Source organism: Suncus etruscus, chromosome 19, assembly GCF_024139225.1.
Source record: "Suncus etruscus isolate mSunEtr1 chromosome 19, mSunEtr1.pri.cur, whole genome shotgun sequence".
Taxonomy (NCBI): Eukaryota; Metazoa; Chordata; class Mammalia; order Eulipotyphla; family Soricidae; genus Suncus; species Suncus etruscus.
In genome coordinates this window covers 6,549,839-6,572,687 of record NC_064866.1, presented here as the reverse complement: position 1 = coordinate 6,572,687, position 22,849 = coordinate 6,549,839, and the positions used below count along the sequence as shown (strand labels likewise).

Below are 22,849 nucleotides of genomic sequence, written 5' to 3'. Positions count from 1 at the left end.
GGTTGGATCCTCCGGCACCCCATATGGTCCCCCAAGCCAGGAGCGATTTCTGAGTGCATAGCCAAGAGTAACCCCTGAGCATCACCAGATGTGGCCCCAAACAAAACAAATAAGAAAGAAGTTCTGAGCAACCAGGGCTATTAGTTCTGTGCAAGTTTTGGGGAGGTGGGAGAGAGAGGTTGGGTTAACACCTGGCAGAGCTCAGACTTTTCCTGGTTCTGGGGGTGATCACTCTTGGTAGTACCTTGGTGCTGGGGTCCCCTATGAACTATCAGGAGCTCCTGTTTGTGAGTTTGGCATTAGGCTTTTACAGAGGCAGGAGTGATTGCAGGGGCCTGGAGAGATAGCACAGCGGCGTTTGCCTTGCAAGCACCCGATCCAGGACCAAAGGTGGTTGGTTCGAATCCCGGTGTCCCATATGGTCCCCCGTGCCTGCCAGGAGCTATTTCTGAGCAGACAGCCAGGAGTAACCCCTGAGCACCGCCGGGTGTGGCCCAAAAATCCCAAAAAAAAAAAAAATGAAAAAAATGAAAAGAAGAAGTGATTGCAGTAACATTCTGAAATAATGGACTGCTTTCTCTCTTCTCATTTCCTCTGAGGAAGAACAACTAGATAAGAAAGTATTTTTTTTAAATTTTTTTATTTCATCACTATGCTCACATACATGATTGTAGTTGGGTTTCAGTCATAAAAGGATCACCCACCTCTTCCTTCCCCAGGTAGGAAGGTATTTTTAACTAAAGTGAATTTGTCTTTTAGGCCCCTACTCTCCAAGAGGAACATGGTGTAGCCAGTCAGTCCCAGCCTGCGTCTAAGCCATTTCATTATCCTTCCAGTGAGCAGAGAAACCCTTTCAAGGTACTTAACAAGAATCAAGAACCTTCTCGCTGGAAACAGGCTAACAGTGAGAAAAAGTGGAATGATGAGAAGCCAAGCAAAAAGGAAGACCGGTTCTCGGATCAGAAGAAGCAGCCGAAACCTGAATCTGTGAATGAAGAGAAGCCACAGGAACCTGAGTGCAGGAATAAGAAGATGGAGCAGAAACCCAAATCTGACAGCTGGGTGGAGAAGGATTTCTCTTCTGGCCTGGCACTTAACTCAAAGCAAGCTGCCATTCAAGAGAAGCAGCGACTGGAGACAAGAGAGAAACAGAGTGAAACAAAAGAGATCCCAGGAGCCCCCCAGAAAGATCTTTTGGTGATTTCATCCAGAGAGGGCCACGGTGGTGACAGAACAAAATCCTCTGTGTCCGTGCCTAAGAAACCAAATGGGGAGGGCCACCTTGTGAAAAAAGGACCAGTACCTCCTAGAGAAAAGGAAATCAGAACTTTGCCTCCAGTGGCTCCTAGTCAGAATCCGATAAGCAAGCCCCAAAAGAGCGAACCCCACAGCAAGGAGCACCCCAAGACTTTGGAGACAAGCAAGACAGAGGACAGTCGGGGCTCTCAGACCATCGGGCAGGCGCAGCTCCCCGGGCATGTCCAGGCTTTGCCAGGACCAGTCAGAGGTCCTGCAGCATTGGCCACCGGGCTGTCCTGGGAAGCGAGGCGAGCTGCTGACCCCAGCAGCAGTGACAGCGAGGAAGATGAGGCGGTCTCTGCGTCCCAGATGCCAGGGAGCCCCTTGCTCTTCGATGAGACTCCAAACTCTGGGGAAAAGGAGCATCCTAAACTCTCTGCTCAGAGTGTGCAGAAAAACCCGTCTCTTGTTTCAAGCGTTTCCAAGAAGGTGGAAACTGTGGACCCGGTAGCCCGACGTGTGTACCTCAGCGCACAGCTGAAGCAGAAGAAGGTAACTTGACTCACCAGGGTCTGCTTCAAAGCTTAGGGCACTGCTTACAATTGGGAGTCTGCGAATATGTTGAAGATCTTAACACAGCTGATTCAGGACAGAACGTGTTTCAAGTCCCGACATCCCATATAGTCCCCCGAGCTTGCCAGGAGCGACTTCTGAGCGCAGAGCCAGGAGTAACCCCTGAGCACCGCCGGGTATGACCAAAAAAAAATAAATAATATGAGAAGGTTTCAGAGCTGGGTACATATTTAATCTTTCCCTGTATTTAGAGTTACAGATTTAAGTCAGCTGAACTTACACCCCTCAAAAGTTCAGGTTTCCAACATAGTGAAAAAGCCATAATATGGGCCGGAGAGATTGCATGGAGGTAAGGCATCTGCCTTCCATGCAGAAGGACGGTGGTTTGAATCCCAGCATCCCATATGGTGCCCTGTGCCTGCCAGGGGCGATTTCTGAGCCTAGAGCCAGGAGTAACCCCTGAGCACTGCCGGGTGTGACCCAAAAAACAACAAAAAGAAAAAGCCATAATATGGAGCTCTAGCATTTCAGGCTCTGGTTACCTGAAGTTGTCCCTGTCAGGAGAGTGCCTTTCTTAGAGGATCTGTTTTGCAGGGCACACTGGCATCAGTGAACGTCCAGGCTCTTCCAGACAAGGGTCAGAAACTGCACAAGCAAATTCAGGAGCTGGAGGACGCGCTTAGCTCGCTAGCCCTCTGCCCCGAGCAAGGTAAATGGGTTGCACCCGGGAAGTTGAAGCTCACGTGAACTAGATGAGTGAGAAATTGTGGTTCACATGAACTGGATGAGCGAAACCTTACTTGCAAAACTGTTCCAGGAAATAGTCCTCTTGATTTATTTGCCTTTTGATTTTAGCACCTTCTCCTGTGCTTCCCTTAAAATCATGCCTGTGATCTGCAAGTTTCCTATCTCCTGTCAATTCAACTCTTATGTTTAAGCAATTGTGTTAACTCTGTGCTCGTCAGGAAGTCTGTCATCCTTCTTCACTACTTCACTTAAAGTCCCTTCATTTTTCTGAACTTAAAACTCTTCTCTTATTGTCCTTAGCAGACACTCCTGAGACAAATAATACTCAAGCACCACAACAGAGTAACTTCAGAAGTACCGCCGATGTTCCCCACTTGGTGCCGCCTCAACCTCTGCAGGTCCAACAGCTCCAGTCTCAGCATTCTCTGGGACTGAAAACTGTCGGAAAAAACAGTCAGTGCCATGGAGGTAAGATTCTGTTAATTAGGGGCAGAGCGATAGCATGCTGGGTAGGGCATTTGCCTTGCGTGCAGCTAACCCAAGTTTGATCCCTGGCATCTCATATGGTCTCCTGATCCTGCCAGGAGTGATTTCTGAGCACAGAGCCAGGAGCTATTCCTGAGCGCTGCTGGGTTTGGCCTAGAAATACATACACCTCTTCCCTCCCCCCAAAAAAGGATTTTTTGTCGATTACTACACAGGTGACTGTCTCGGTGTCTGTATGAATGGAGAGGCCTTTCTAGAGCTGTTGATTGCCTTTGTTTCAGATCGTGATACTTGGCTGAGCTTGGTATGATATGAGTTAGATCTTGGACAGTAACTGTGTTTGCCTTGCTCAAAGGAACTTTATCAGTGAATTCTCTCACCATCACATAGGAGGCATCCAGTAAATGCTTGTGCATCAAAGCTCCAACTCACATCATAGTGTGTCTGTTTGTGCCCTCAAAAGGACTGATATCAGGAAAGACAGGAACCATGGAGGAGAAGAGACTGTATGGGGGTGTGTGGGTGCGCGGGTAGCTATGTGTGCACGTGTATCCATATGTTTATATAAAGGCAGAGGAATCACATGAGGGAAGACCCATGACTGATAGAACCACTGAGACCACATATCCTATGTAACTAGGAGGTTCCATGTGTGTCGGCTGGCAGAAGGAACCAGTGACCTATAAAACATGCGATTATGGGCTACCTTATTTTTGCATTTTACTTCTCTGTCCTTTAGGATGATAGTTTTAAGAAAGAGAGACGCAGAGTGGGATAGAGGAGCCTGGGAGCTTGGGAGGATCTAGAGGCAAGAATTTGAGTTTGTACAGTTGTGGCACCTGGACATCAAAGCAAAGTTGCACACAGCCATTGTCAGGACCTCACCTTGTGCCCTCATCACGGGATGGCCTCTTGTGTGCAGGCCTTTCGCACCTCGACCCGTTGCATTCTGTGTGGAAAGTCACAAGAGAAGCCATTGAGGAGCTACATCAGTCCCTGAAGTCGCGTCCTGATGAGTCCGCCATGGTAGAGGACCCCGCTGGGTTGAAGGTGAGCTGGGAAGACTCACGTGTCCCTGCATACATAGAGCAGCCAGCGAAGGGCCTTGGCAATGGGCAGCCATGTTGTTGAGGCTTTAGTGATTTCCGGTTCTTCCTTTTTGTTGACGGGGATGGGGAAGGGATCACTTTTTCCCTGGCACATGTTTGTTAGCGCTAAAGGATCCACATATAGCACCTTGAGCTGTCACTCAGATATAGAGTTGCTCCCTGAATGAACAAGGTGGGGTGTAGGCACTCATAGCATTTATTTTAAAAGTGAGAGAATGACCTTAGAGAAAGTGAGATCAGATAGTATACTGTCTTCTGTCCACAAAAGTATAAAGGGAATTGGAACAAGGGGGAAAGTTACTCTGATTATTTGTTGTCTTGAGAAACTGGAGGAGTAAAGATAGAGTGGGTAGAGACCAAAGTTTTGGTGTTTAAAAGGAAAACATAGTTGGTGCTCTGGACAGAATCCCTGAGCTGGGAGCGCTGGGACCTCTGAGCCTATAGAAGTCCTGTTCTGGAGTACAGGAGATGTTTAAGTAGTCACTGAAACTTTGAACAGGGGTGCATTTCAATGATAGTTTTTGTCACCAAGTACAAGATAAAGGGGAGAAGGAAAAGACTGCCAGAGCCCACGGGGCCCTTGACCGGCCAGAGGTCGAGCAGACAAGACTTTGACAAGATGTTTCTTTAAGCCTATTTTAATGAACAGGGACTGCAGAGAGGCCAAATTTTGTATGACATACCCCTAGGCTGGGAGAGGGAGAAAGAAGGGGAGAGAGCTGGGTTTGGGACCAAGGTTGAGGCTAGGTACAAGGAAGAGGTAAACAAGGCAAGAGAATAAACCATCTAGGAAAATACAATTTAGTCCCGTAGAAATTAGAGAGCAAGCTGTAGCCAGATGTAGAAACCGTTCACCGATCCACTTTTCCACCCAATGCTACCTCACAACTTCACAACTCCTACTCCAAGCCTCACTTGATACCCCAAACCAAACTGCCAGCCAATGACAGTTGATTAAGTTCTTTTTTGGGGGAGAGGTGGGGACCTGGGGTCATAGCTGGCAACGCTCAGGGGTTAGTCCTGGTTCTACTCTCAGAAATTACTCCTGGCAGGCTCAGGGGACCATATGGGATGCTGGATTCCAACTACCATCCTTCTGCATGCAAGGCAAATGCCCTACCTCCATGCTATCTCTCGAGCCCTATTAAGGTCTTTTTTAAAGAAGCCACTTCTGTGGCTGCTGCTGAACTGTTACAGGGATAATAAGTAATGTAGGACAAGAAAAAGGGGACAATGAAAGGACCATTGACATTTTTGACATAGGCTACAAAGAGGAGGGTCATAGGAGATGATGAGGGAAAAAAAACTATGAAATGTCTGGCGACCAATTAGTAGAACTGAGACAGAGCTGGACTCCCATCTGAGAGTAAGAGAGGAGCTCCTCAGAGAAAAGCAAGACAACTCTTTCAGTTCACTGGAGTGTGGTGACACTGGGTAAGGGCATGGAGCCAAGGCCCTCAAGCATCCATAAGTAGCTTCTGTAATAGCTCAGCTATTAGGGAGGAAAGCCTCTCGTGAGGAACTTACACTTGACTCTTGTTCATTATCTCTGCCAGTTCCCTTTGCTGATGCATCAGAAACAGGCGTTAGCCTGGTTACTATGGCGGGAAAGTCAGAAGCCACAAGGAGGAATTCTGGGTAAGTAGGATACTATGATCAGAAAAATGTTGGCTTGGTAAAGAGTAAGAACGGATTCACAACTGTGGGATCAACCATGTCTTGGCTGCATGCAGTAGAACAGTAGAAGCCGACTCTAGCTGGTTAAACTGAGCAGAGTTTATTCTGTGCTGGCCCATAGAATCTGAGATGTTGAGAATTAAGGTAGAGAGCAGACTCCTGGGAACAGTAGCCAAAACCAAGTCCTCCCATTGGAGTATTGTGACCACAGTCATGCCTGCTCTGTCCATCAGGATTTCTCAGGGTGCCTATTCTGAATCACCCATATAGAATGGACATCAACTCGTGGGTCTCAAAAAAAGTTCAAGTCTTGCTTCTGCTTCAGGAGCTGCATGGACGCATGGGAAGCATTTTCCCAGTAATTTGAGGACACATCCCATAACAAATTCCAACTTGTGAAAAATGCTTGACTTTTAGAAAACCTAGCAGATGCCCATTATGGTTAGTAAATGGCTATGGTAGGACTTTCCAGGCCAACACCAGACTGAATGATGTGTAGGAATTCCCAGAGTATATTTGTGCTTATATGTCATAACAGAAAAATAATAAAATTAGCTTAATACAAATAGAAATTAACCATAGGAAGCGGCACCCACAGCTATATCTAGAAGATTCCAGGCCATGTTCCTGGAGGACTCATTTCTAGGGATAATTTTATGCTCTGGATGCATGCAGGAAACACCTCCTTGTAGGGAGGAAATCACTGAGACAGCTCACATCAGACATTGCCCTCCAGGGTAGCTCCTCAGAGATTTGTTGTCCCAGCTTTCTGTTTTGGGACTGATTGCATAGATAGCTACTCCATCTATTCTACTGTGTATATGGACATGCAGGCGGCAGCAGCCATGTATTGTATAGTTTGGATACAGTGAGACACTGTTACCAGCTCTGGGAGTGATGCTGTTACCAATTCTCCTTATAGCCACATTCTGGACACCAGCCCAGCACAGACTACAACAGGCAGCCTGAACTCTGTTGGGGCCAGGATTTGAGCTAGCATCCATGCCACGTGTTACTTCTGTTGTTGCTTCAATGTGAAAAAGAAGATAATACTATATCAGAGGCAATGAATAGCTAGATATGCTCAGTGACTGATCCAGTGAAATATGTAACTAAGATGCTCTTTTATGCTTCTAGTTGACGAGTAAGTTAAATAAGATCCATTCTGAGCGAACTCCTGTGTCCAGATGTATGGTCTGTGTCCAGGTGTATGGTAGCACCAGCCAACTCAGTAGGAGGATTTATTCACTTACAGGATATATCTTTGTGCTATAGAGAATAACAAAAAGATTAGGCAGCACTATCATCTTGAGGAAGATATAGATATCTAATACTTGATGTATCTAACTATCTAATACTTGTTAAGTAACAGAACAGAGACTAAAATGGGACCTAAAGAATTGGCTATGGTTGTTAGTTATGGAGTTGCTGCTTGCAGTACCTAAGGGCCTACACACTGCCAGGGATCAACCCGAAATATGATCCAGGCAACCCATCTATGCCTCATTCCTTGAGCTCAAGGAAAGAGTTCAGATTTTCAAGATGAGTAAATGTCTTTGGTCTTTGATCTAGATCTCAATGTCGAATAGCCACAGAGTGAGGAATGATTTGAATAGGATGAAGATATAATCAGGGTCAGCAGAAAGTACTGACTACAACAATATTGTCAGCAAAGAACAAAGTAGTTTCCATTGAGTTAGTCCATTCCTGGCTCTACGAACTCTCCTGTTTCTGTTTTCCACCCAGCGGATGACATGGGATTAGGGAAAACCCTGACAATGATCGCACTCATTCTCATCCAGAAGAATCAAGAGAGAATCAAGGAGAAGGACGACACGACTTCAACTTGGCTTTCGAGAGATGGTACGCAGAGGTTTCTGCCAGCCTGTCCTTCCCCGTTATTTCAGCAGGCGGGAGTAGAAATTCTTAAACGCTGAGAGGGCTGTTTGGGTCTTGTGTGGCTCATCTCTTGGCTCATCTCCTGGATGATCCTCTTTGCAGCTACTAAAAAAAAAAGTATGAGGCCACTTGCTAAGGTATTTTTGATGCTGAATGTGCTAATAGTGATTATCATTCACGTCTAGCATATGTTAAACTCAGTTTACATATATTTAACACTTAGTTAAATGTAGTCATGGAAAGTCTTAATGGAGAACATTAAGGCTCTACAAGACACTTTAAGCAGAGAAATGTTTAAGCAGGAATGTTGAGATGGCAACAGGCTAACTTTAAATTAGTGAATATATTGGCTTTGGGTTGTTTTTTTTTTTGTTTTTGTTTTTTTTTTAAGAAAGATACAACAGAGATGCAAATGTTAGCCACCATCGCAAAAACCATTTCCCATGAGTCTGAGAATCTATCTAGAAATTTCAGGTTCTGTACAGCATCTCTCTCTTTCTGTTTTTTTTTTTGTTTTGTTTTGTTTTGTTTTGGCTTTGATTTTGGTACTATAGATTGAACCCAAGGCTTTAGCAAAGCCTTCATTCCACCACTGTCTGCATTGTGCTTTTCTGCTTATTGTTTTGTTTGGGGGACATATCCAGATGGACTCAGGTCTTACTCTTTTTTTGTTTTGTTTTTGTTTTTGTGCCACATTCAGTGGAGCTCTGTTGTGTATTTTTTGTAATATTGTTTTTGCCTGTCGTTCCACTTAGATCTTCCAAGTGGAGGCGATTAAAGAAAGAATAAAATAGCTTGCTGGAGAGACTTAAGGGGCTTTTTTTTTTTTTTTTTTTTTTTGCCAGAGCTGACGGCTGGTTCGGTTTGCTTTTTGAACTGGTTACAGACTGACAAAAGACTCTCTTTGCTGAACCTTTGGTCCCCTAATCTTTTGTCTGTGTGGATAATTTACTCTGGATATTATTACCAAGGCCTCCCCCAAAAGGAGGGACGGAAGAATGGGATTTAATTTATCTTTCTGGGAGCTATTTGTGGGCTCAGAAATAATCAATAAGGAGTTTATAAATTCTACCAACTGTGCTCGGGAGTTCCTCCTGGCTCTGTGCTCAGGAATTACTCCTAGCAGGCACTGGGGACCATAAGGGATGCCAGGATTCGAACCACCATTCGTCCTGGAGCTTGCAAGGCAAACACTCTACTGCAATGTAATCTCTTCGGCCTCCAGGGCTTACTCTTGACTCTTCAGGAATCAGTCCTGGTGGTGCTGAGGACTAGGATTGGTCCTGCCCTATTACAGCTCTGGCCCAATCTTGGCAACATTTATCTTACTTTGACCTTTTTTTTTTTTGGGGGGTCACACCCGGCAGTGCTCAGGGGTAATTCCTGGCTCCAGGCTCAGAAATTGCTCTGGGCAGGCACGGGGGACCATATGGGACGCTGGGATTCGAACCGATGACCTCCTGCATGAAAGGCAAACGCCTTACCTCCATGCTATCTCTCCAGCCCCTACTTTGACCTTTTTTAAATATCAAAGCTGTAAGTACTTTAAAAGTCCAGTATAGCATGCACAGGCAACAACATGTATTACGTTGCATTGACACGAATAACTCTACTCATTTCTGATCATTGAGAAATCTCTGGCCATCTTCATGGGCCAAACGCTGCTGCTGTCAGTTCCCAAGTCCCCTTGTGAGGTGTCTGCACGCATACGCATGTGCACACAAAGGGATGGGCCAAATGGTATGAATACTGCCAGCACTAACTACTAATGTTTTCTTTTTTTGGAAGGGGTTTTCAGTGCGGATGTAATTCAGTTTTGTTTTATAGGAAGAAAGCAACAGCTCTATCTTAAATCAACTCAGGGAGTTAGGATGTGATTTAGCTTATCCCTTACGCCTATTCTCTGGAAGCCCTATTTTTTATTTTGTCATTATTGGGGCGGGGGCACACCATGCAAAGCTCAGGCTCTACCCACACTTCAGCACTGCGCTCAGGAATCATTCCTGGTAGTGCAGGGGTTGACCATGTGTACAGCCAAGTGTTCGATCGCTCTGACCATTTTTTTAATTTTAAATGCTGAGGTCCTGTGTGGCTCTATAAAGGAAAGCCAAGAAATAATTGTTTTGGGCTAAAAGACCATCTCTTTCGTTAACAGGTTGATGAACTAGCTAGTGAACATAAGAACACATCTGTGGGGGAGAGATAGCACAGTGGTAGGGCGTTTGCCTTGCATCCAGCCAAGAGGAACCTGGTTTGATTCCTGGCATTCCATAGGGGCCTCTAGCCTGCCAGGGGTGATTTCTGAGTACAGAGCCAGGAGTAAGCCCTGAGTGCCGCTGAGTATGGCCCAAAAACTGATCAATCAATCAATAAACAAAAGTTAAAAAAAAAAAAGCAGCAGTTCTTAGGGAGATTGAATGATGTCAGGAGAAAGTTGCGCCTCTAAGAACTTATTCCAGGCATTTTAGTGACTATAACATGGCGTGTTTTTGTTTTTTCCCTTCCTCAAGAGTCCTCTATGGTTGTTTCTCATGGAACATTAATTGTCTGTCCTGCTTCCTTGATCCATCACTGGAAAAAAGAAGTGGAGAAATGCGTGTGCAAGAACAAACTCAGAGTCTATCTTTATCATGGGCCAAACCGGGACCAGCGTGCCAAAGTGTAAGTGCAGCAAGATGATTGTGAAGTTTCTGAGGGAATCTGCTGACTTGTTCCAAGACGTCCTTCAGTTAGGACTAAAGGGTTTGTGACCGTCAAGACACTTGTCATCAGTTTAGGAGCTGTTCTGAAAGAAAATACTGTTTCTTTGCTCAGTCCTTGCTACTGCTCTCAACAAAACCACCTGTGAAGAGTCCTCAGCTGCAAGCAGGTAGCAGCGTCCCTAATATGGGTGGATTCATCTCAGTTATCTCTTGGTGCTGGATTTCTGATCCCAGATTCAAAAAAATTTTTAACTGCTAAATGTAAATGGAACCAGTTCCAACTTTAAGGCATCTTAACACAGTACTAATGATCAGTTGATGTGACTCACTGTATTTTACAGATATACATATATGAATGTATGTATGTGTTTTGGTTTTGGAACCACATCTGGCAATACACTGAGATTACTCCTGGTCATGTTCAAGGGCTATATGGGATGCCAGGGTTTGAACTCGGCTCAGCATCTTTAAGGTTTTACCTGTTGTACCTATTGCTCTGGCCCTATATATATATATATATTTTTTTTTTGTGTGTGTGTGTGTGTGTGTTGTTTTTGAGGAGTCATATACTGACTCCTTGTTCAAGACTGATCCCTAGCAGTTCTCAGGATCATATATGATGCTGGAGGTTTTTGGTTTTTGTTTTTTTTTTTTTTTGGTTTTGGGGTCACACCCAGCAGTGCTCAGGGGTTCTTCCTGGCTCTACGCTCAGAAATCGCTCCTGGTAGACTTGGGAGACCATATGGGATGCCAGGATTCCAACCACCATCATTCTGCATGCAAGGCAAACGCCCTACCTCTATGCTATCTTTGGCCGTGGTGCTGAAGTTGAAACAACAGGTCAGCTGCATACAAGGCAAGAGCCGACCTTCTCCCCAAAAACTATCAATCCAGCCAAACATTTAGGGCTTTATTTTGATGTTTTGAGGTCACACCAATGATGCTCAGGAGATGCTATGTGATGCCAGGGATTGAACCTGAGTTAGTCAGTCACATGTAAATCAAGCTCCTTGGCTCCTATGCTATTTCTCTGACTCCAGGGCTCATTTTTTCATACATGAATTGCCTAAAACAAAAGAAGAGGTTTTCATAGATAGTGACTTCCCCCTCCACTCTCTTCAGTGTTATGGTGTGGGGCTGTGCATACACTTGGTGGCACTCAGTTAGTTGGCTGTGACGATTGCCAGATTCAACCCCTGGTTGTATTATTCAACTGGGTTGAGTAGACATGTGCAGGGTTCATACTCCTGCATTGGTGTTTGCTTACATTCTTTAGTTTTGCTTACATGGGGACTCGAGGCTTTAGTTGAGTGTAGCATCCCTGGCTTTGCTCCAGAAGCTACTTAGCGCTGTTGTACAGGGATCCAAGATGGCATACTGGAGTACTGGACATTTTTAACTGTAGGCTCACCCAAGACTGCCCATAAGCTTATAGAGCTCAGGCTTGGCCACAGGGCTTACAAGGTTGTATTTCTGAAGCTATGATATTTGCAGAGTGCTTGCTGGGACTCGCATTGTTCACAGTTATGCTTGATAGAGTTTGGCTTCCTAGCTGTGGTGGGCACAGCATTTTAGTTGTGCTTGCAGGGACTGGCACATTTTTGGGGGCAATCACACATAGACTGTGCCACTTCAGAAACTGCTTCCGGCTCCATGCTCATGACTGATAATCCCCAGCAACCGTAAGTGTCAGTCTGCACTAGCAGGCCTGTCCTCTGCTCAGATAGAGGATATGAGTGTTCTGCTTCTAGCTTTGATGTTCTAGAAGTAAAATGCATCTCTCCTGATTTGTTTTTTGTTTATGTCTGGCTTGATGTTTACCCTTACAGGCCAATTGATTGGAATCATTCTCAATTATCCTTTTTTTTTTTTTTTTTTTTTTTTGGATTTTGGGCTACACCCAGTGACACTCAGGGGTTACTCCTGGCTACGTGCTCAGAAATTGCTCCTGGGGGGCTGGAGAGATAGCATGGAGGTAAGGCATTTGCCTTGCATACAGAAGGATGGTGGTTCGAATCCTGGCATCCCATATGGTCCCTTGAGCCTTCCAGGAACGATTTCTGAGTATAGAGCCAGGAGTAACCCCTGAGCGCTGCCGGGTGTGACCCAAAAGCCAAAAAAAGAAAAAAGAAAAAAAATCACTCCTGGCTTAGGGGATCATATAGGAACCGGGAAACCAAACTGTGGTCCATCCTGGGTCAGCTGCTTGCAAGGCAAATACCTTATCGCTGCCTCTGTGAATAGGGTCTCTCATTTTTATCAGAACTGTGTATTGAACTTCTCTCAGAGGCAAAGTATTTAGCTTCATTGGAAAAATTGTTCCTTAGGTTAAGAAGTCTTGATGTGTAAAGAATATGGGCAAGATAAATTGAATGTTGATAGTATGTATTTTATACCCACCTGTCAATCCCAGTAAGTAGATATCACAAAATCATTAGAGAACAATAAGGAGAAAGCAGGTGGCCTTGCTTTGAGCAGTTCTTATTTCCCTGAGGCTGTAGCATTATCTATCAAAGCACAACTAAATATTAATACCTAACTGTGCCCTACTTTATGCTCTGAACAGATTATATCAGGTTTAATATGACTTCAGCCTGAAGTTTTCCTTTCCGGCTCTTTGGTTGGGAAGGAAGAAGATGTCTCATCTATAGTATATAATCTGTTTAAAAAAAAAATGAGAATTTAGACCTACATCGATTTCTTCCCTGGTTGGGAGGGTTTTTTTTGTTTTGTTTTTTTTTCTTACCTTCTCCTTTTCAAAAAACCTGAATATAAGAAGAGAAGAGGAATGGGGGAGGGAAGGGAAACATAAAAGGGAAAATTCTTGTTTTCTGGTCCTTTACTGGCATTGTATCTGGTACTTCAGGAGCTATATGGTACTTCAAGATCTACTTCAAGATAACTCTTCAAGGAGTTATCTTTGAGCACAGAGCCAGGAGGAATCAGTAAGCCCTGAGCACAGCCAATGTGAGCCAAGAAGTCAAAAAAAAAATAGTGCAGTAAGAAATGAAGTGACAATACAGTGGAGAGAGTGGTTTACCTGGGTTCAACCCCCAGCACCCTGTATGGTTCTCTGAGCACTATCAGGATTGATCCGTAAACACAGAACCTGGAGTAATCTCTTGGCATTGCCCGTGTAAACCAAAAGAAAGAAAGAAGGAAGGAAGGAAGGAAGGAAGGAAGGAAGGGAGGGAGGGAGGGAGGGGGAGGGAGGAAGGAAGGAAGGAAGAAGGAAGGAAGGAAGGAAGGAAGGAAGGAAGGAGGGAAGGAAGGAGGGAAGGAGGGAAGGAAGGAAGGAAGGAAGGAAGGAAGGAAGGAAGGAAGGAAGGAGGGAAGGAGGGAAGGAGGGAAGGAGGGAAGGAGGGAAGGAAGGAGGGGGGAGGGAGGGAGGAAGGAAAAGGAAAGAAAGAAAGAGAAGGAAGGAAGGAGGGAGGGAAGGAAGGAGGGAAGGAGGAAGAGATAGAAAGAGAGAGAGGAGGAAGGAAGGAAGGAAGGAAGGAAGGAAGGAAGGAAGGAAGGAAGGAAGGAAGGATGGGAGGGAAGGAGGGAAGGAAGGAGGGGGGGAGGGAGGGAGGGAGGAAAAGGAAAGAAAGAAAGAGAGAGAAGGAAGGAAGGAGGGAAGGAGGAAGAGAAAGAGAGGAAGAAGGAAGGAAGGAAGGAAGGAAGGAAGGAAGGAAGGAAGGAAGGAAGGAAGGAAGGAATCGGAGAGATAAGGAAGCCAAGTAAGAAAAATTTACCTCTCCAAAATTTTGTGCATGTGGATTAAAGTTACAAGTTTAATAATTTTGTGCTTCCTGGGGCCGGGCGGTGGCGCTGGAGGTAAGGTGCCTGCCTTGCCTGCTGCGCTAGCCTAGGACGGACCGCGGTTCGATCCCCCGGCGTCCCATATGGTCCCCCAAGAAGCCAGGAGCAACTTCTGAGCGCATAGCCAGGAGTAACCCCTGAGCGTCACAGGGTGTGGCCCAAAAACCAAAAAAAAAAAAAAAAAAATTTTGTGCTTCCTTCAATAAACTGTTCTTTTATTAAAAACTTTTATTGACTGATTGGTTTTGGGGCCACACCCGGTGGCTCTCAGGGATTACTCCTGGCTCTGCACTCAGAAATCGCCCCCTAGCAGACTGGGGGACCATATGGGATGTCAGAAATCGAATTTGGCTCCCTCCCAGGTCTGCTGCATGCAAGGCAAATGCCCAACCACTGTGCTCTCTATCTCTGGCCCTTAATAAACACAGTGCTGATGGATTCCCTGCCCTTCACAGAGCCCTAAGCAAGTGGCTTGCTGACCTTTTGTTTTCTGTGTCTTTAGTCTTGCTACGCATGACATCGTCATCACCACCTACAGCATCCTGGCCAAGGAGATCCCTGTAAAGAAGCAAGAGGAAGAGAGCCCAGGTAGAGACCTTAGCATGGAGGTAAGGCTTGCTGCTGCTTGGAAAGTAACCCTGAAACCACTGGTCCTTTCACCAGACTTTATAATCAGAGGTAAATCAAAGGACCCCTGTGTGGAGTCAGGAATAGGCTGAAAGTTCTGCTGTGAAAGCAAAGAGTTTTTGCCTCTATCCCTTCTTTCTTCTAGAATAACAATCAGTGATACAAGTTGAAGTTGGCATAGTTTTGAGAGTCCTTTTTCTTTCTATTTTTTTTTTTAGAGTTAAGAATTACTCCATTGAAATTTTTTAATCAGATGAATGAAAGTAGGAACACTTCCCTTGTTGCAGTTTTATTTATTTATTATTTATTTATTTATTTTTGGTTTTTGAGCCACACCCGGTAACCTCAGGGGTTACTCCTGGCTATGCACTCAGAAATCGCTCCTGGCTTAGGGGACCATATGGAATGCTGGGGATTGAACTTAGGTCTGTCCTGGGTCAGCCGCTTGCAAGGCAAACTCCCTACCTCTGCACTATCGCTCTGGCTCCATATTTTATTTATTTTGGTTTGAGTCACACCCAGTGGTGCTCAGGGCTTGTTCTTGGCAGGACTCGACATATGGGATGCCAGGTTGACCAGGTGCAAAGCAAGCACCCTGCCTGCTGTGCTATCAATTTGGCCCTTGCAGTTTTAATTTTAGGCTCTTTGAGGGTATATTTAGGATGTTTCTTAAATTTAGCATGAATGTATCTTAGGGCTATAGAGATAATAGCATGTAATTCTAATTCGGAATTAGCCCATCTCTCATTCTTTTTCTCTTTGCCTCCTAAGAAGTGGGGTTGTAAAGACTAGGACTAGGTTGTAAAGGCCCAGGAGCTAAGAAACCCAGGGGTAACCAGGGAAAGACTTGCACATTTGCTGTTATATCAGGGTACTATATCTGTTATAGTACCAGTTACAGAGTGAAGAATTCTTACTTCACTGTTACTGAGAGAAGGGCTTTATTTTCAGTACTCTTCCAAGAACGGCTCTTTGCCTCTGTGTTGTTACTTTGTGCCATAGGTTATTCACAGAGTTCTATGTTTGAAGGAGATCCTAGAATCTAGACAGTCCATGTCACAGCCAACTCTGCTTTCTTACAAAAGAGGAATCAGTCTGATAGCTGCAGTGACAGAGCAGCTGCATGTTTGAGACCCTGACTTTAACCTTGGTATTGCCTATTCCCCCCAGCAGTGTCTAGTGTGACCTTGGGAACCTCCCAAGCACAAAACTTTCATGATCAGGATCTTGAGGAGAGTGGGTCTAGAAATCCTGAACTGGTACCACTGAAGGTGTGTTCTCTATTGAAAGAAGGAAAGAGGAACTGCTTAGCTTCTGTGTACAGGACGGCCCTGATTCCTTCATAGGAGCTGGTAGACCCATTGTGATGAATTTTGCTTCTTCCAGAAGTCCTCAACACCTTTGCTTCGAATAGTCTGGGCTCGGATCATATTGGATGAAGCTCACAATATTAAAAACCCCCGAGTGCAGACTTCCAGAGCTGTGTGTCAGCTACAGGCCCGAGCTCGTTGGGCAGTCACCGGGACCCCCATTCAGAACAACTTGTTGGATATGTATTCCCTGCTGAAGTGAGTGAATTCTGGGGTTACAACTTAATGGTGAGACTTCTCAATCACCCGGCATAATTATTTCATACATGATATGTATGCCGGATTATCTTGGGTAGCAGATGTCAGGCCTGTCAGCTTTTAAAGGAAAAAATAATTAATATTTATGAGAAAAATGATCTGTTAATCGATGGGCTGGTGTCTGACTTAGATTACATCCAGAACTCATGTATGGGAAAATATAGGACAGATTGAATGACACAAAAGTCATCTTTCTTCAGCCCAGTGAGTATTTTGTACTATCTCTACTTTCAAACACATGGCCTGAGGTCAGGACTGAAGTTTATTACAAGCGAAAGAAAAAATTATTGATATTAAAATACATGTTTTTATTCAAGTTGGCCCATAGGAGGATGTGGAGGTTTTTTGGGGGGATAGCCTTTGAAGTGTTACAAAAAATTTGAACCATTGCCTATATGTCGTGTTGTGGTCTCTCTGTTTTTGTAATGTAGCTTTTATTATTGAATGGGACCTTTTGATATGTCTCGCAGAGCTTTGCTATGAAATTCACTTCTCGAAATGATTGGGTGATATATGTAAACAAAAATCTGATTTGTTTTTCATGTCATGTCTTTTTTTTTTCTTTTAACCTTTTCTCTATTCTTTCAAACATATCTTCTACCCTTTGCCCTTCTGTGACAAAAAAAAATAATAAAGGTTCCTCCAATGTTCTCCATTTGATGACTTCAACCTGTGGAAGAGTCAAGTTGACAATGGATCACAGAAAGGAGGAGAACGGTTAAGTATTGTGACGAAGAGCCTTCTGCTGCGGAGAACAAAGGACCAGCTGGATTCCTGTGGCAAGCCCTTGGTAAGTGTCTGTGTGTCTGTGGGGGAGATGGGAAGAGAGACCACATCCCTGTTAATTGTTGAGCGGCCCCCCTTTTTTGCTCAGTCCCCGAGTGTCCCATTTGTTCAGCTTCCTCTCCTTTTGCTAAGTCTTGTTTTAGGGAAAGTTCAAGCTCTTATCTCTATCCAGGAGTTGGCTGGGTTTGTAGTGCCCACCTGGATGCCAACTCTAATGGCTAGTTGTTTCCTGTAATTTTTTTTCTTTTTTTTATAATAATTTTTATTTTGACCAAAGTGGATTGCAAATCTTTCACAGTAATATTTTAAGCACATAGTGACATTGAATCAGGGGCATTCCCACCACCAGTGTTGTCCTCCCTCCACCCCTGTTCCCAGCATGCATCCCATATCCCTCTCCTTTACCCCCGTACCCCCCCCTAGGTTGCTAGTATAAGTGGTTCCCTCTGTGTCTAGCATGTTGTAGATTGGCTGTCGATTCTGTTGTCATTGGCTTTGGATTTGGTGTTTAAATCTGATCATTTTTTATTTCTACTTAATGTTCATATGACTGTTTGGTCTTGGTACCCTCCTTTATTTCCCCCTTAATTTGTTTGCTGTAATTTTATCCAGTTTCTCTTTATTTCCCTCTTCCAGGTGACGCTGCCCCAGCGTAAATTCCAGCTGCACCATCTCAAGCTTTCTGAAGCCGAAGAGTCTGTGTACAGTGTCCTTTTCGCAAGATCAAGGTGTGTCAGTAGTCACTGGCCCTCATGGACTGTTTTCATTTCTGTCATTTTTGGGGAGTGGATAAAGGGTCAGCCACACCAACCTTGCTTGCGTCATTGATCACTTACTTGTCTGTGTTTCTTTCCTTTATATCCCTTTCTCTCTCTGTCTCATTTTTTTTTGTTTTTGTTTTTGTTTTTGGGCCACACCCGGCATTGCTCAGGCGTTACTCCTGGCTGTCTGCTCAGAAATAGCTCCTGGCAGGCACAGTGGACCATATGGGACACCGGGATTCGAACCAACCACCTTTGGTCCTGGATTGGCTGCATGCAAGGCAAATACCGCTGTGCTATCTCTCCGGGCCCCTTTTCTCTCTCTTTAACCCTTGTTCTTGAGCTTGTACACAGTAAGGCTTTCAAACTTGTTCCATGTTGTTCTTATTCTTGTTCCTTGTATAGGTCCCTGGGGTATCATGGTCTCCCCTGTCAGTGTGTCTGTCTGGTTCTAGTGGAGCTACTGGGAATTCATCTCTCACCTTTTATCTTTTCTCTAGGGTCTCATGGGAACTTAAAAACTGTTCCATAATTCTTGTCATCTGTTTCTTCTTTGTCTAAGTCTTGTCCTTCCCCAAATAGCAGATTTATTCTCCCCCATTAGGTACCTCTCATTTCCAATGTGTGTATTTTCCTTTGTCTCTTACATTTACTTATGGATATGCATCTTGATATATATTATATTGATTACTGACTTGTAGTAATAAAGTTGCAAAATTTTGTTATTTATGTCAAAACTTATATATTACTTTTTTAAAAATGTGCTTTTAAAAATTACTTCCCTCTCATTGCCAGTGCTTGCTGGGTTGGGCATCATTTCACACATGCCTCGTTCTTTTTCAAGGACATCTTGCAAGCAGTGACCATAATCTGTCTCACCGCAGTGGCCCTCATTTATACGTGCGTTTTCTTTCTGTGGTCTGAGGCAGGTTAGCCATGCAGTCCTACCTAAAGAGATACGAAAGCGGGGACTACAAAACCGGAAGAAGCCCTGAAAACCCGTTTTGTAGAGGTGAGCGGCACGAAACGCACCAGGTTCTCTAATTCAGGAAAATTACAAGCAAAAGGGTGTGAATTTCGGAGTCTGACATGTGCCTTAACTTAGAATTCAGACCAAAGTAAAATAAACCAGGGCCAGAGTGATGGCGCAGCAGTAGAGCATTTGCCTTGAACGGACCAGGGTTCAATCCCCAGTGTCCCATATGGTCCCCAAAGCCAGGATCAATTTCTGCATACATAGCCAGGAGTAACCCCTGAGTGTCAATGCGTGTGGCCCAAAATAAATAAATAAATTAAAAAATAATAAACTCATCTTGGGCTGGAGAGATAGTTACAGTGGGAAAGGTGCTTGAAAGCCAACCTAGGTTCGATCCTTGGCATTTCAAATGTTCTCTGAGCACTTCCAGGTGTGAGTTTTGAGCACAGAACCAAGAGTAACCCTTGAACATTGATAGTGACCCAAGAACAAAACAAAAACAAAATACAGTGGTCTACAAGCCCCAGACCAGGAGATCTGAATTACTTTTAACTCCTACAGAAATGAGATGGTTTCATTTTTGAGTCTCAGGTCAGAGGAGTTTGAAATAAACTCTAGGCTTCCCAGCTCCCCCACTTTCTAAAACCCTGTTCTCTTTCCTCTACTTGGTTTCCCTTCTTTGAAGTGGCACAGGAGTTTGGGCCCACTGGGTCTGCAAATGTGGATGTGGACTCACCGAGATCCAGTACTGTTCACATCTTGTCACAGTTGTTACGTCTCCGCCAGTGCTGCTGTCATCTGTCGCTGCTGAAGTCGGTAAGAAAAGACCTTCAGGGGGCGGAGTGGTAGGTGTTAGGGTGTTTGCCTTGCATGTGCTAACCCAGGACAGACCGTGATTTGATTCCCTGAGCGTCGCCGATGTGACCCATAAACCAAAAAAAAAAGCCCTTCAGGTGGGGCCCAGTGGGCCCCAGGCCTGCTGCTAGGGTCCAGCCTACAAACTTGGAAGCTGGGTCTCGCTTCTTTATTCTATAGTAATCTTCATAGAACTTGGAATTCTCCCATAGGCTCAGAAACATTTTTGATTGTTTATTATGCCCTCTCTATATAGGCATCATTTTTAAAATGGAAAATGATATTTTGTTAAATACAAGATACTTTGGTATTTTAGGCTGTCATAAAGTTAACCTTAAATGTATTTTTTGGTCTGAATTATATTGGGGCTTTCATGTCCATTTGTAAAAACTCTAGCTTTCTTACAAATGGAAAAGTGACCTTTTCTTCTGTTTCATAAGGCACACCCATATATGCAACTTGCTCTATTAAAAAGCTGTAGATGGGCCAGCAGAGAGAGATAGAACAGCAGGTATGGCCCTGCTTTGAATGCAGCCAATTCCAATATGAGCCCTGACATCCCACATGGTCCCCTGAGTCCCACCAGGAGTAATCCTTGAGTATAGATACAGGAGTAAGTCCTAAGCACTGTTGGGTGTGACCTCCCCCAACTCCAAAAGTGTGTAGAATTGTACTTTGATTAGCAGTAACTTAGTTACTTAATCACTGTATTGTTCCACTTGGGAAAAGAACAATGATGTAATCTGCTGGCAAATAACTCTATCAGTTTCCCTCATTTTATCATCATCATTATTATAACTATTGTTGTCATGGTTTGGAGACCAGACCCTATACTGGTTGAGGTTCACTGCCAGTGATGCTCAGGGAATAGATGGTGCCAGGGATTGAACTTGGGCCTCCTACATGAAAAGCATACCTATGCTCAGCTCATTGACTTTTGCCCGTGGCCCCTAGATTATCTTTATGTTGTGGGAAAAAAAAAATGATGCACTTTTCTATTTAAACCAAAACTCTTAGGGAGATACAAATGATAAATTGGTCCATTTAGCTGTGGACCGTCTTACAGCCCACTGCTTCTATTTTTTTTTTTTTTTCTTTTTGCCTCATTCTCCTTAGGCCCTAAATATGACAGAGCTGAAGGAAGAAGGCCTGGTCCTCTCCCTGGAAGAGCAGCTTGGTGCTCTGACTTTGTCCGAACTCCAGATGTCAACAACCTCTTCCATGGTGTCCCTGAATGGCAAATGTTTCCAGGCGGAGCTGTTTGAAGACAGGAGAGAAAGCACCAAGGTATTTCCGTCGCCTCCCATTTCTCAGTGAGACGTGGTCTTCTCACAGGCATGCCTCTGTGGGGGAAACTCTGCATTGTTTGATTTCAGCTGCTCAAATTCTCCCTCCAGTTTCCCATCGATTCATGTCTCATGAATGAAACGAGAGTCTTATTTCTCACTGTGGGCTCTCAGAGAGTGCTTTGGGCCTGCCTGGCACCCGGGCAGATTTTCTTTCATAGATTTCCCCAGGAAAGGAGCCTCTCAGGTTGATGTGAGCGACAAGGGCCTAAGTGAGAGAGCAATTTGTTTCTGGAAAGCTTTCAGGGAAAACAACACAGGCTTGCCTCCAGAGACTGTAATAAATCTGAGCGCCAATTGCTGGGTGGGTCGTAGAAAGGCTTCCATCTGCCAGTATTGTTTCCTACTTAAGCCTCTGTCTTTGTTAGTCCCTCTGTGCTGTTTTCATTAAAGCTTTTGACTAAAGAGTTCTGAGCAGGAGGCTGAGAACTGCTGTAATTTGACCCCTGCCTTCCCTGGCTGCCTTGGAATCTGCCTCTTCAGCTTGTACCCCTGAAGGGTATTAGGGGCATGTTTTTCTCTCTCTGTCAGAGTTATTTGTGTCTCAGTGTCTTCTCCAGAGCTTGTTTGTGTTTTTTTAAAATGTGGCTAGAAAGAAGGTTACTGTCAAGGGGTTGGCGATAGAATTACTGGAAAAATGCAGTTAAAAATCATTTAATGTTTTTAAATATTCAACTAGGCCTTTACCTTCTCTAATAACTGAGAGACACACAAGAACATCCGGTGTGACCAAACCTTATACTCCACTGTCTTCAAAGTGAATTGTTTGGGTTAAAAATTACCTTCCTAATAGCTTGTATTTTCTAATATTTAGTGTATTTATTCTCAAGTTTTTTGGATGTAAAAATACTAATAGCTAAGTCCCCTTCAAGTTATTTCATGCAGGAAACACTGACGTTTTCTCAGAATCCCTCTGACCAGCTTTTCATGTTACAAGTCAGAGCACTTCCTTTTGTTTGGTGGGTGTTTGGTTTGGTTTGGTTTGGTCTTGAACCACACCTGACAGTGTTCAGGGATCACTCCTGGTGGTGCTTGAGAACAATATCAGGTGAAGATCTTAAACTTAGGTCAACTGAGTGTAAAGACAAGTGCTATACCTGCTATTCTGTCTGCTCTACCCCAAGACACTTTCTACAACCTCAAGAGTAGTGGAGACCTCAGACATTGTGTGTTTTTTTTCTTTCTACTTAATTCTACATGGTATATTCTCTGACTTCCTTCCTCCCTATGTAAGTTTTTTGTACAAGTTGGAAAGTTTACCATAGTTTACCATCCTGTACAATATTATGTTATAGCAACCATATCACACCACAGAGCACCATTCCAGATCATACTGGATCATGCCATGCCATGCTTGAGAACTGGCTTACTCTTCAAGCCTATGTTCTTCCTTGAACATGTATCTCACTTATCTCTATTGTTTCTTTGCTTGCCTGTTTCCTCTCTGGAGAAGCCCAGCTTCTCTGTTATGTACGTACTTCTTCTTTTCTCCCCTCACATCTTTGTAAATAACTTTTAATAAAAGCTATCTTGTCCCCCCCAAAAGAAAACAATATGTGAGAACAATATTTGCTGCTGCTTTAATTTGTGTTTTGTTTTTGGTTTTTTTTTTTATATTAAAGTGACATCTGAGC

General features: G+C 44.2%; 1 protein-coding gene across 2 annotated transcripts in view; it reads left to right on the top strand.

Annotated features, from left to right (window-relative positions):
• Positions 1–22,849, top strand: part of TTF2 (transcription termination factor 2) — a 56,128-nt gene that overhangs the window by 24,809 nt on the left and 8,470 nt on the right. The window contains exons 5-18 of one of the 2 annotated variants that reach the window (XM_049765902.1): positions 760–1,791; positions 2,407–2,521; positions 2,863–3,012; positions 3,968–4,095; positions 5,711–5,792; positions 7,578–7,694; positions 10,241–10,391; positions 14,739–14,844; positions 16,250–16,431; positions 17,128–17,281; positions 17,914–18,005; positions 18,968–19,050; positions 19,700–19,830; positions 20,986–21,156. In XM_049765902.1, the coding sequence (XP_049621859.1) occupies positions 760–1,791; positions 2,407–2,521; positions 2,863–3,012; positions 3,968–4,095; positions 5,711–5,792; positions 7,578–7,694; positions 10,241–10,391; positions 14,739–14,844; positions 16,250–16,431; positions 17,128–17,281; positions 17,914–18,005; positions 18,968–19,050; positions 19,700–19,830; positions 20,986–21,156 (2,694 nt within the window). Of the gene's footprint in view, positions 1–759; positions 1,792–2,406; positions 2,522–2,859; positions 3,013–3,967; positions 4,096–5,710; positions 5,793–7,577; positions 7,695–10,240; positions 10,392–14,738; positions 14,845–16,249; positions 16,432–17,127; positions 17,282–17,913; positions 18,006–18,967; positions 19,051–19,699; positions 19,831–20,985; positions 21,157–22,849 lie in introns of both variants that reach the window. The other variant, XM_049765901.1, reaches the window with a different exon arrangement.